Below are 14,313 nucleotides of genomic sequence, written 5' to 3'. Positions count from 1 at the left end.
ATGCCATTTTTAAGCCTACCAAGCCATTTTACTGGTTTTAGCTTTTCTTTTTTTCCCATACCAAACTTAGAGGTTACGTTCATTTCAAACATTAAACTTTTAGTTACAACCTGCAAAGTTGTATACACCTCCTGCTATAGCTCTTCTGCCAAATCAGGAGAGTAGATCTGTATTTGACCTTAATTTTTCCTTGACGATGATTATGATCTATTTGTGTCATTTGGTCTCTCAGGTCATTGGCTGATTATTCCCTGTTTCATATGAAACTTGAATTTGGCTCAAGGGCTGATTCTACCCTAGTGAAACTCTGTCAGCATTACGAGTTAAGGGGTCTTTTTGGAACCTGATGGAGGTGTGGGGCAGTGTACCTAGGTGACCTGCCCAACAACACACAATTTAGACTGAGTCAAAGCAAAATTGAGGCAAATGAGGTATTCTTGCTTGCCTCCAATTAGGTTATCTTGGAGAAACCAAAACAGCAACAACATAAGCAGCCCACAAAGCATCTCTAACCASAAAGAGGATGAAAGGCAGGATCGTGTGGAGCTCTTGATTTTATTTCTATTGTCAACTGTGTGTGAAACTTGATTCAAGTATCTGTGGATTAGAGGACATCAGGCTATATGTATTATAACTCCAGATATGGCATTCCATAAAGCCACCTTAACGGATTTTTGTTGAACATATATAAACAATAGAATAATATCATTTTAACATCAAGATGGATTAATAAAGAAGTTCCTATTTTTTGCTATGCTCAGTGCAATTTCCTATAAAAGAGAAACTTGCATCTTTGGAGGAAAAACCTTTGGCTAGATTATAAACAGAAACAGAACCAAGAAGTTTACACACAGCTTCAATTTTGACTCTTTCAAAACACGTCTTYTGTCAGTGAAAAGCAAGCAGAAGGAGATAAAGAGGGACAACTCTCTTGACTTAAAAATAAACTCAATCAACAGCAGTCTGTGATAGCCCCACGTGCTGGGTTGCAGTACCTTGGGATGACTCTGCACATTAGAGGTCTTGGYCCTCACACAAACCTGGAGAAGTACCAGGTAAACAAGGCCTGCTCTCTCAAAAACTCGACAAGCAAGGACAACTGCTATCAMATCTAACCCCTTAAGATGAAGCACTTTAACTTAGATACCCTTTCACAGGAAAGCAGACCTACAAGGGCCTCCATGCGATGCTTGACCTGGAAACTACCTAACAAGTCACACACACCGAGAGAGTAAMTTAAAAGCAATTCTTCCACCTACCTCTACACCAGGAAAAACAGCCACCTAGCAAAGTCAGCAGGATCTCCAAAAAGGCTGTTCAAAAGACAGCTCAGAATTCATAGGGATAGAAACAGAAAGACATTTCATCTTTATGTGGAAAACAGCTTTTATTTGAAATCCACTTTGCTCAAGGGTCCTAGAAGGCACAGAACCATGTAGGTTGGAAGGGACTCCACGTGGTCCCACCTCCTGCTCAAAGAAGGGCCACGTGTAAAATTAGATTCAACAACAACACACTAATTTTGCTCAGTAATTTTCAAATTACGTTTTCATAAACTCTCTGCTCTAGGCTACCTTGGAGAGTACTCCTATTCATAAAGACTAGACATATCTATTTGCTATCAAAATTTGCATGAGAAAGTTGTTATCAGCAGAAGAGGTGAAAAGTTCTCCCTGAGCTTTCAGCACTGCAATGTAATTGCTTAGGTAGTGCATTGCAGTGCAAGGCTCCTGCCTCTCAGGTATCTGAGGTTTTCTCTAGCAATTCCTACACGCCAGAAGCAGCCAGAAGCACTGCAAAGCAGCCTGACTCCTCCTTCAATGAAGATGTTTTCTTACTAATAAAGAAATGATACTGAAAAATCATTCCGTAGCTTTTACCAAGACTGTAACAACAAAGGGCTTTGAGATCTTCATGTGACTGGGCTGGATTTGTACAGAACCATGCAGGCTGCAGGTCTGGTCTCTCCCACACCGGAGCAGCAGAGCAGAGCCCAGCTTTCACGTATCGGTCGCATTCTGGAAGGGAAGTTTGGAGATGAAGCACGGGACAGCTGAAATCTGCTGCTTTGCAAATAACACAGCCAGACATGCACCTTCACACAGGAACCCCAGAAACAGTTCATGGATCTGCACCCGGGCAGAATATGGGGGGAGAAAAGGGTTTCCAGGGGGTCTCTACTGTAGCAGAGGAAAGGCGGAGCAGCATCTGGCCTCTCAGAGTGCTCAGGAAATCCCGGAGCTATAAAATTAGAGCTATTTCTTCCYGCTGTTAGGGGGAATGTTGGGCTATGACCAACACAGACTTTGGCCTATTGTAAGTCATTATAAGCCTGGGAGGGGAGTAGGGGAGGAAGAAAATATGCTGGTTATCGTTATACAAGGGAAATYGAGATTAAAAATGGATTTGATATAAAGATCCTCTGACAGACTAAACTATATAGAAGATCTTGCTGTAGAATGCGAGGTGCTATTTTCCACATGCAACATGACAAATGAAGTGACTAAGAGAAGAGAAAAGCCCTTCTCAGCCCAGCCCCTCTGCAGAACTACGGTGTGTCATCACTGCACTGCCGGCTTTTATTATTCCTGCCTACACCTGCATCTCAAAAAACCAAGCAAACAGAACAAAACAAAAATCTATTCTAGCACGCACATAGACAAGCATAATTAAAATGTTTGCTTAATATGACTTTGTATTTACAGTTGTCTGTGCTAGGAGAAAATGCCAAAATTAACATACTTTATTTAGTTCTGCCATTAAGATGAAATCACTCATTTGATGCATTTGCTTTATCTCTTTTTGCCTGGACTTCCCCTTGCAGTAAGGTGGCAGCTCTTCCTTGAATTGCCATTTTATTTTGCCCTATGGGAAGCTTAGTGCTCTATTCCAAAAGCGACCCTGTGGTCCACAGCAGTGATCCAGAACAATATTCCCATTTTGTATTTCATGTGCACATCCAAGCTGATTTGGGATGCAGYACTTTGTTTCTGCTATTAGAGTTCTGTCTAGACAAACCGCCTCAAAAACACATTTTGCTGGATTCCAAAGGAGCTCCCACATACACTTTCCTCATAGGTGACACRCATTTATTGGCCACCAAAATAGGGATTTAAGTATGGAAGAGCATTCAACAGGTTTTTCCCACAGGTCAAAACTCTCCCCAGGTGCTCTTGTCTTAGATCACGTTCTGAAGACTATACAAGTCTAGCTAAGGTCTATTCGATTTATTTTTCTGGTGGCAAAACATGAGAAATCCGACAAGTGAGCAAGCCCCAGACCCAGCAGTGCTCTGAAGAAGACTAAAGGGAATTTTCCAAAGCAGCGAAGGGCAAATGGGTGTTTGGGGACRGCCTCATTTTGCCACTTCAGTCTGCCTCACCTTCCCACGCTGCAATACAGAYGATGGGCAATTGTCTTCAAATGGCATGTTTAGGCAGCCCAACCCTAATCCAGTCTAGATGCTGGTTTAAATGAAGAAAGAGCAAAGCTCTGAGAAAATAAAATGCTTTGAGATGAACTGTTGAGCAGATCAGATACAGGAAACGATGTGAGATAGGTCAACTTCAAGCCAGGGTTACACGACACATCTGGTGGCTTCAGCTTAGCCCCCGKCAAAGCCAACAGTTGGTAAAGCAGCTCTCCAGCAAGGGAAGGCTCAGAGAGGAGATACCTGAGCGTTACAGGTTAACACCTGACATATCTTGACCAAGCTCTGCTGATACCCTGCCTCAACAAGGGATTCTGGTGTTTTACCAGCACCAAACACCCCCCTGCCTTGCTAACACAGATCAACACTAGGATTTCACCGCAGATCTATATCTCCCTCTGCTGAACACATGAAAGGAACAGCAGCCCTGATGGAAACTGCCAACTGGGTTTTTAACCTTCAAATTTGACAGATTCCCTATGGCTTGGAGTTGCARATGACATTTGCCAGGTTATGGAGAATGGCCTTTACACACTGGGGACRTTTTTTACTGACTTGTCTAAAGCTTTTGACACAGTAGCCCATAAAATGTCTACTAAATAACTTGCCTCGTATTAAGCAGAGAAGGAGGAGACATAAAACATTAGAGATCTTAATCAGCTGAGCAAAGGGCTCAGCCGGGAAGGAAGGCAAAACACATTTCTCCTCGACTCTTTTGAAACTCTGACCTTTATGGTTTTAAAGAATACAAAGAATTCTCRAAAACAGAGCCATCCCTTATTTCTGCAACTCAGAGATTGCCTTCTATCAAGCTCTTGCAAAACCCAAAATATTCGGAAGAGATAAGGAAGATTTATCTGCCTTACAAAACTAATGAAGGTATTAGCTGTAACAACCCGCAGGCTTGCAGAAGAATACATTTTTTATGGCTGAAGGAGAAAATTGAGAATTAGGTACGCAATGGGCAAATTATTCAAGCTCTCAATGAAACTTTTTCCTCAGATGTCTACTGTACACAGGCACATGCAGGCCAATCTGTAAAAGGAGTTATGGCACATACAGAGAACATGCGAAGAACATTTTATAGCACAGGTGCTTCAAGCCACGCTGGCTCTGCGGTTGAGACCTCCAGAAGTTTGAACCTTACCACACGAGCACTAGAAGACCTGTTCGTACAATCCTTTTGGGATATATCTATCAAAATCAGACATATTGCCTCATCTGCTGAGCAAATCTCCCCTGAGATAAGCCAGTTATTTCACGACATATTTTTCTTACTTTAAACTCATGTCAAAATGGAAGGAAGGAGGGAAGGAGGGAGGGAGGGAGGGAAAAGCCTGCCAAAGGTATGGAGGAACAGACATGGAAACAATCATGGAAAAGAGTATGTGATGATACACAGGTATTCAAATGGGAAAAAAGGGCAATTTGATCTATTTATGCAGTAAAAAAAGAGTAGGCTACAATTGCTAGACACGTACCTACAAGGATACTTTCAGGCCAACACTGGCTTGTTGGAAGTGGCTTGTTGGAAGAACTGTCCTCAACCTGACTCAAGTTTTCAGAAATTCTCTTCTCAGAGCACATGCAACGCTTGGATGCTCCGACAGTAAGAAACAAAGCTTTCTAAGATGAGAGACCACACCACAGACCTTGTACCCTAAGCAATGTGACAGCCTCCATCAGTCGGTATGGAAATGTAGCACATGCTACAAAAGTCCAAGCGCATGCTACATCCTAATAAAAGGCTGGAATTAAGGATCACGCTACACAGTCTACACAGCATTTTGAATAGCTGATGACCCAATAAGGCTCTGCAAAGACGTCGTTCTATCAAGAAATTCCCTTGAATTGGCTAGCAGGAAAAAAATGCAGTTTTGGAAAGTCCTGAGGCGGGAAAGTATTATATTCCTTGGAATACGGCCACAAAGAGAAGTAAAAGCAATTCGATATTCTGTGGAATAGATGAATCTCGGACCTRCCCATTCTGGTCTTGAATTTCAAGGCTCATTTAGATTTTAAATTTGAATGCTGTAATATTGACTAAATGGCTTCTATACCAACTGCAAGACAAAATGTTCAAGAAAAGAATATTTAAGTTAACAATTAGTGTACCCATTTCTACTAACAACAGATTTATTATTTTCTCCAGAGAATCATATGAAACTKTTCAAATGGGTTTTATCCATTCACTCATTCTTTCCAGGAAGCAGCTAGAGAGCGTGGCCTTCCTACACTGCAGGAAGACAGGAAGACACTGAAGAACAGAGATTCTAAGGAAAAAMCAAAACCAAAACAAAACACTGCTGCAGCTCTTCTGCTTGTCAGTCTTAATCTGAAGTATAACATAATGTACCAACCGGTTTGGAAATCATCAGTGCCAGGAAGATTTTCAGACACGCAACAGGACAGCAGAAGGTACGGTTTGAAACGTCACTTTTAATTATATTCCAGCAGCTATGCAGAGGAATCATTTTTAACATGCAAACTTCCAAGATGTTTTTCTAAACTAAACAATCGCACTCTAAGTCTAGTTTTAGCCCAAGATAAGTCCTGCTGGTGGCGAAATACGCTCACCATTGCACTGGCCAAGACTGCAGGTTCTTGCAGGCAACCCTCAGCGCGCTGGCTGCTTCCAAAGGTTGGAGCAACTGGAACAACTGCGCTGACTTCTGCAAGGAGTTTAAAACATTTGTCCATTTCCAAGCTGTGGAACTTGTCCCATAGCTCCCCAGAGATCACAGACTAGAAARTTACTGCAGAACCACAGCAGAACAGAAACCCTTCAAGTCAAGCCCAACACACAGCAACGAGGCAGTCTGATTATTGCGCGCCACATCAGCTTCAGAAAAGCTGAATTTTGAGCACTGCTTCATTTTTTTCCCCACATACTTGAGAAGGACGTATAATCTTTGTCTCTGCTTTCGAATACTTCATTTTAAATTCATACATTAATCTTGCAGCTTAAGCTCAAAGCAGCTGCCTAACTCCACCCTAAACATGCCACACGCGCTTGCACAAATAGATTCTTTCTGAATCATTGCGGGTTTTCCATAGAGCAGAGTACTTACCCACGAGAATCTATTAAGGCAAGACCTTACTTTTAGCTAAGAAACATTAATTCTCTTCCAAAAAAAGGCACACTGCCTTCTTGCTCATTAAYATCACATCACTTTTGTGTTTCAGAGCTGAATGACAAGGCAGGCTGCGTGACAGCGCAGAGGCTCGCGGCCAGAGAGGGGTTTGGCAAGAAGGAATCACTGCTACAGTTACTGCAGGAACCGAGACCTACAGTTACTGCAGACCTATATGCCCCTGGATAATCACGGTCTCCAAAGTGGTGGTTCTTGGACACCTGGGGCATTAATAAACCTGACTGATGCTGAAAGAAGCCAGGCATGACCTCAAAGTTTCAGTGCATCAGGACTGCACAGGGACTGAGGGCTGCAAATTAACACAAAGCTATTCACATGGCAAGGGAGCCCTCGGGCCTCGTGTGTGCTGTGGGGCAGTGTCCTTAGCCTTGCAGCCATGAATAAAAGGCCGCCGCGTCCAAAGCCTGGGTATACAATGTCATTCTGTAAGGCCAAAGAAGCCGGAACACCGTCTCCTGCTAAAAGCAGCTATTCACATCCAAAAGCATCCCTCTAGCTACTCTGTACTTGAATTACCTATGAGGCCTTCAGAAGATTTTGTCTAGGAGCACTGAAGAATTAAAATCTAGGGAGCTCCTTCTTCATCCTTTTGCTGAACAGCACAAGAGAAGAAACAGTTCGACGCAAGCTTTACACATTTGGCAAACCCTAACATATTTCAGAAGGGGGGAGCAAAGCACATGTGAAAGTGTGTTGATTTTTATAGGAAGCAGCAACCTCGCTGAATCTCTCCACAAAGGAAGAATTTTACATAGCAAGCAAAACGCACTGGAGAAGGGCAAAGCCGCCTCTGAAGAACTCGCCCTCCCTTGGGAAGGGCTCGTGCCCAGCATCCCTGTACAAGCGAAGGGAAGAAGAAAGGGGCAGGAAAGTACAAATAGAAAGAAGATGAGAAACCTCAGCAGATTTGTTCAGTGAGGATTTGGCTCTGTTATTTGATGCTGCTATAAAATCCARGCTGCTGAGGGACAACTTCTCCCTAGGACTGGTGCTCTATGATCAGCTGCCTGATCATGGTGTGGGAGATGGGGAAGGGAAGAACTTCCATCAATTCCCTCTCCTACTTAGAGGCAAAACCAAAAATCCTACACCAAACGTGATCCATATTTGGTAATAAAATTGCCAGTATAAAGACCTAGAAAAGCACAATGGAAATGCTTAGGAAGAAACATGGTACCTCAGTGCAGATAGTCTCGCATTCAGCAGCAGTGATTTCGTGCAAAAATCAAAACAACATAAGCCAGCACTGCCCCACACTTGGCTGGGTTTGTCCCAACCCACGCTGCCAAGAACCAGTCCGAAGACTCAATCGAGGTCAGGAATAACCCAAACTGTCAAGCTCTGATCATGTTTGAGCCATTCCATTGCAGCCTCTCCATCCATATGCTGTACCCTCTAACTTGTAAAACTCTCGAAAGCAGACACAGATTTTGCCTGCATTTGAGACTCCTTCCCCCATCAAACAGCCACAAACTCCATCTGCAAGATTTGTGGGTCCTACAGGAAAGAAAAAAAAACAGCACACAAGATGATGCATCTTGTGTAGGGCCTGAAAGCTTGATGACCTAATGGCTATATAATATATGGGAAAGAAGAGGCGAGTGGCAGTTGCTGACAGGATTACAGCCCGCTGGCAGCAAAGCCTGGCCTCCTCTCAATGGGAGCACCCTGCTTGCAGACTGCAGGCGCTTCCAGCCACTTTCCCCTTTTACGTGGGGAAACAGAGCTGTTGGGAAATATACGGGCTGAGGGCAYGGACGGTATTGCCGAGGCAGAACAATAACAACTTCACTCATGATTTATGCAGCTAATTTGGGGATAAAGCACTATCTCTTAGAAAAAAAGCAAAACAAAATTACCTGATTTTGTATTTGACAGTGATTACAGTTTATACTGCTTGATGTTTCAACCCAGTAAGCATGCCAATAGAATATTTTATTAAAGTCACAGACAAAAGGAACCCTTCCTTCTTTATATGCTCTTTCCACTGCCACAGATTTTATCCAGCTTCTTCCTCACCTGAAATACCTGTCTGAATTTAAGAAAATTACTTCCAAAACCAAACACTCATTTATCTTGTACAGGCTTTATTTCATGTTTATTGCTCATTTGTTCTGCTTTTAAGCTAYCAAAATGATCTTCTGGTGATCTAAAAAGCTTTCAGAGTGAGAAGCCAAAAAAACCATACATCATGTATATTAGATAATAATCCTGAGATTTGCTTATATAGGAGCAAACTAAAGCACAGCTTTCTATGGCATCTATTTGAAGCCAAGCCAGTAGCTGATAAAGCTTCACRCAGAGCTTTTCTCCACCTCCACACTGAGGTGCAATTATAGGACTTTTCACCACAACTGCATCCAAACCAAAGCACCATGTCATCTCCTATCATCATTACTCCCATTTTCTGACAAGGACCTTAAAGGGCTCAACTAAAATCCACAGAGAGGATGAACTCCAATTCAACCCACGGCAAGTCCTTTCCAGAGGGCACTAGTCAAGGCAGGCATTTCATKTCCTCCTGCTGCTGCTGAGTGAGAGCAGGAAGCTGCAGAGGAACTCGGCACAGAGGGAAAAGCAGCTGTTCCCAGCAAATCGGGAACAGTATGATAGGAACAACGAGCTCTCCGGCAGAGCCGACACCGTCTTGTCAGGGAAAAAACAGCCAGAACTGTTGGAACAAAAATGCCCATTTACAAACACTTGGGTGCAGTTGGTGTAACCAGGTTGGAGGACCAGAAGCAAGAGACAGCGGAACACAGGAAATACAAGGAAAAGCAGATTTCCCACGGGTTTCAGTTCACTGTATCAGCTCACTTACAGTTGTCAGCTGGTTCTAACATAGCAGCAGTAGAAAAGCCCACTCAGCTGACTGAAGTGAGAGGATGCTGATGTACATGTCTATCTCACCATACCAGCCTAGGGAACTCCAGGAAGTGACAGAATTCCCCGCTGGTAGGACTTGGACACAGCAAGTCAACTTGGGAACTCACCCTGCTGAACCTGCCCGCTGCCTGCTCACACTCTCCTTTTTGGAGAATCCACATTTTTGTACCTATTAAATTCTCTCAACTCAACAAATAGAGAAAAAAAATACATAAAGAAGCAGTATTTCTGCTTAAATGCTATAGAAAATGCTATTTGGTCAGTATTGCTGGAAGATATCAGCTGTTTTACCCTTGACTGCCACAAGAAAGTAATTGAAACAGTTTATGTAACTGAAAATCCACCAAGCAAGCCAACAAGCCAGAGCAGAGACAAAGCAGCTTCCTGAATTTGCCTCTTACTGGTCAATCCATTAATGCTTTGCACTGCTCATCTGGATTCCCATGGGGAGCTAACAGAGATGATCAAACCAGTATGTCCAATTTGCAATTTTTTTTTTTTTTTTTACTTATTGCTCAAGGAAAACAGATTTTACTCTTCCTTTATTAATTTCACAGTCTATGTGACAAAACACAGTATTTAGAAGTTATATGGCCTTTCTGCATAGACTATATTAAATCAGCAAACAAGATTAGTTGAAACTGATGGAGGAGAAAACCCTGTGTCCATCATAGCACATTAAACAGGACAGCATTTTTACAGTACATATAGTAAAACAAATGTTTCTCTCCCTCCTCTGATTTTCAGATGTCCGAAGTATTACATCTTGTAAAACATGCCATTTTAAAATTTTATTTCCCAAGCCTTTTTTTCCCACACGTGTTTATGGCTGAAGGATCAATTAGGTGTTCCTCCGTGGGCCAGTCATTCTGATCAGTTCAATTACTCCATGCAGTTTCCAGCAATCACAGGTCACTGATGATTTTAATTTTTATTTAGAAACTCAATTATTTTTTTATTTTTTTTTATTTAGAAACTCAATTTATTTTTTTTATTTAGAAACTCAAAACCTATTTCAGCAGCAACTGACCTACTTGCTTGGTGCTCCCATCTTTCTCTAGAGCCTTTCATAGGTAGCCCCCCGTGCTTCAAAGGCTGCTAGGAAATATTCCAAACAAGGCCATTCTATTCYTGCATGAAGTTTGCTAAACTTCAGTCAGATGTCTGTCAAACAAGTCAATATTTTACCCTTCAACTTCAATCTTTTTTTTTTTTTTTTTTGGCTGCGCCTCAAAATGCAAATTTGCTTTCTATTCTTAAGAGTCGCAGCTTAAGTAAAACCAGTATAGAAAATAAACAGCTAAAAGAAATGTCAAACAACTGCTTGAAAGAATATCAAAATACCTCAAGAAGTCCAAAGATAACAAATATTATCAGAACATGCAGTTACAAGTACATTAAAACTCCCTAAAGAAAAGAAAATGCAGTTATTCACCACTTCAGTTAAACATTTATAGGCACTTTAGATCTTTTTCAGCTGTTGCACATCCAACATGATGTGTTTTCCTCCCAAAGTTAATAACCGCTCTATACTCAAGTCTTTGCATTAGCACCAAAACGTATTTTAACTTAAATGAATAAAAGTCTCATCGTGCCTTACCCAAAACTACTACTTAAAATAAACCTTTCAACGGGAATGCTTTACCCAGCCCAGGAAAGCATAAGCCCATCCATGGAGATTACAGTCGCAGCTACAAGGACCATACACAGCCTCTGTTTTAAAATCTACCACAAATAAAAGCAGTTGACATTCCCAGTATGATTTTTGAACATTTACAGTGCACCACAGAAAGAACTATCATCACCACATTAACATTAACCCCACTCGAAGGCTTAAAAAGTTGAGATTTGCTCAGTTCCTTTAGTTATCTCAAACAAACTAAACTGTGATTTGCTTTGGTGAACTTCTGTCGCCAATACAGGCACTAAATTATGTTGCACGGCAAGAGCAAGYTGACACATCATTATGGTCCTCTGGGTGATTCCACACTTGAAAATGTGGTTCAGACTTTTTCACTGCAAGATCAAATCTTTTGGGGCAGTCAGAAGCTCAGGTAGAGGGGAGAACAGACTGTGACTTTGTGCAGCTCAGTCCTTTGCACCTACCTGCACAGCCAAAGGCGAGGTGATACCTCGAAGAGGGGCTGAATTTGACACAACACACATTGGCCTTGGCCTCGATGCTGGCCACCGAGTTGTCCAAGTTGGTAGACCACAGCTTCACTAGAGAAACAAACAAACAAGAGAAATGAGTAAACACCACAAGCGCTCATCTSAAAGGCATACAAATCTAATTAGTTCATAAATAAGACCCCGAAAAACCGCAGTTGCCAAGAGGAAGAAATCAATTATTATAAATGGTTAAATTGGAGTTGATGGCTAGTAAGCTTGCAAATATTCCAAAGTGAGTCCAGCAAATATTCTACACATCTCCAACACACACCAGATGATGCAAAGTAACCCTCCTGCACAGCTGGGATCTGCACACTAGGTGACTAGCCATGTGTTACAGCTTCACTGCGGGAAGCTCCTGCACTGCAGAAGGCTTAAATACTGTTTGTTCTTTGTCACCTAGYTGTGATCTAAACTTCTCCATTCTCCAAGGCAGAACTGCTCTGCGCAGAATAAATAAACTTGACTGCATGCTTAAATAGGGTGAGTGAGAAAAAAACTTTTTCACTCTTCAAAAGCAGGCATTGGCAGTAAAGGAATCAGTATGCTGGCTTCCTACGTTGCTGTATTTCCTTGGTACAAAGAAATCTAGTGTTTAATGGGACTACTGTGTGAACATCAATTAAGCTGTTGTACAGTAAAAGCTCTTCCCCCAAGTACTCACTTCAGGCTGTTTTACAGGGAGAATTAACAGAAAATACAAATGGGTTTTCAAAACCAGCCTTCCCCCCCTCCCCAAATACTCGAGCACTAGTTAAACGCAAAGGTGAAGAGTGTCAGGCAGTCCCCAACRCAGCCAACCTCAAAGAGCAGCCGCACAGCTTGCAAGCTACGGATGAAACGCTTTGCCCTCGGCTCAGGTGAACTGGCGCCGACCCAGGGGACGCCTCCAGGACMGGCTGACGTCAGCTCCCATAATACGCGCTGTCCCCTCGGCCCCTGCTCCTGCACAAAAGCTCGTGCTGTCCTCACAGCATCCGGAGCAGGAAGCAGAGAAAGCCAAACCCTGTGCCGCCGAGCTCAGAGGACCCCGTGAAGGCTGCACTCTGTGAACAGCCTCCCACAAGCAAACCAGTCCTCTCAAATCTGAGGTCTAAGGCCCATCTGAGATGTTTTTACTAATCGTTCACTTTGGAGGAGCAAGGAACAGCCAAAGAGGAGGAATCCTGTTTCCCACTGTGGAATAATTGCTCAATCACCTCTTTCTTATCCAAGGCTGGTTTCAATGGTTAAAGAAGTAGAGATGTTCATAGTCCGTTTTTATTGTTCACAAACAAGGAAAAGCGAAAATTGCCCTACATCTTGATCCTGTGTAGGAGAATCTTGTCCTCCAAGGATGAAGGACAGACATGGCTGCTTGGAGTATACTAAAGAAAACGGTTTAAATAAGTGTGGGGGTACTTGTCAGTTGTCTGGAATCATTCTAAAACATCACACATCCATCATAAACAAACACTGGCGCATATCGGATTTACATGGAAGGATTATGTAAAACGCTGTAGAAACAGCGCCCACTTTGCTGTCRGTTTTCAGAAATGAAGCCATTCACCAGAGATATGGTCTAAACATCTCCCAACACTGCTGGAAAATGAAACGCACACACACACCCAAGGTAGCAGCTTGGCAAGCAACTTAAGCCTTTCTCAGCTACCTAGCAAGGCCAGGGCTAACCCACCTGCACGGTGCTTGTGCTGGGGATGCTGCAGGGGAAAGGGAGGACACAGCACTCTGCAAAACAAAATGCTGGCATCTTCCTTCAGCAGACACCAATGGAGGTCTAGTCTACATTGCAGTGGCAGCAGAGGACAGTAGGTTTAGGGACTTGATGGTATGGAAATTAAGCCTGCTCATGGTTGAAAGGGGACACTGGTGGCAGACAATATTGCTTAAACAACAGGAGGTTTAACAAAACTGCTTCAGCAAGGAGGTCAAGCGAGCTCACAATTCAATGCAATGCTGTGCCCAAATCTAGTACCACACACAAAGTCTTCTTTGTGTTAGAAGCTTTAAGCCTTCTAACCAAGTATCCATATTTAAAAGCTGTGTCCAAATTGAGAAAACCCTTAACACCATCTCTAATAAATAACAGCCATTCGGTCTCAGCTTTGCAGCAGAAGCTAATTGAGGGCTAAGTTTCAACCTGGATCTTTTTTTTCTGCCTCTAAGTCTTCAGGTCATAAGCACAGCTATTTCATCTGGTGAACAGTCAACTCGTGTGTTCAAAGCCATCATAATATTCGCTACAACTGACAAAGATTAGAATCTACAGCAATTTTTGTGATCTAAATGCTGCAGAATACACTGGGCTCCAATTATAGCTTAGTCAGTGCTATAAAAACAGGATATATGTGACATAAGCAACACATAATGAAACATGTCAAGTTCTACCTGGAGTTGTCCTTTATTTTTTAAAAAGAACTGACAGGTTAATAAACTCTACCCTCATGAATTATCCTTTATTTGCTGTGGTTTTAAGCAGTTTTGCTGAGGTTCAGACAGTAATTACACAACATGCAGATGTCTTGCTAGCACTCGGAGCTGTGTTGATGAGGCAAGCAGCCATCTGAGATCAACTATTCCTAAAATATGCTCCCAAAGCATATGCTTCTTAATCTTGCTGTTACTGAGACACATCTCTAAGACCAAATATCCTCCTCCMTGCACCAAACA

General features: G+C 42.5%; 1 protein-coding gene across 1 annotated transcript in view; it reads right to left on the bottom strand.

The window, feature by feature from the left end:
* COP1 (COP1, E3 ubiquitin ligase) overlaps nucleotides 1-14,313 on the bottom strand; it is a gene marked incomplete at its 5' end in the record, with an annotated part of 115,412 nt that overhangs the window by 38,687 nt on the left and 62,412 nt on the right. Inside the window, one exon of the mRNA XM_026039846.1 lies at nucleotides 11,578-11,694. Within this exon, the coding sequence (XP_025895631.1) occupies nucleotides 11,578-11,694 (117 nt within the window). The remainder of the gene's footprint in view (nucleotides 1-11,577; nucleotides 11,695-14,313) is intronic.

The sequence above is a fragment of the Nothoprocta perdicaria genome, unplaced genomic scaffold (assembly GCF_003342845.1).
Source record: "Nothoprocta perdicaria isolate Ctin4 unplaced genomic scaffold, notPer1 scaffold_243, whole genome shotgun sequence".
NCBI classification, from domain to species: Eukaryota; Metazoa; Chordata; class Aves; order Tinamiformes; family Tinamidae; genus Nothoprocta; species Nothoprocta perdicaria.
Note: the sequence above shows the minus strand (reverse complement) of the source record. Positions and strands in the feature narration are given on the sequence as shown.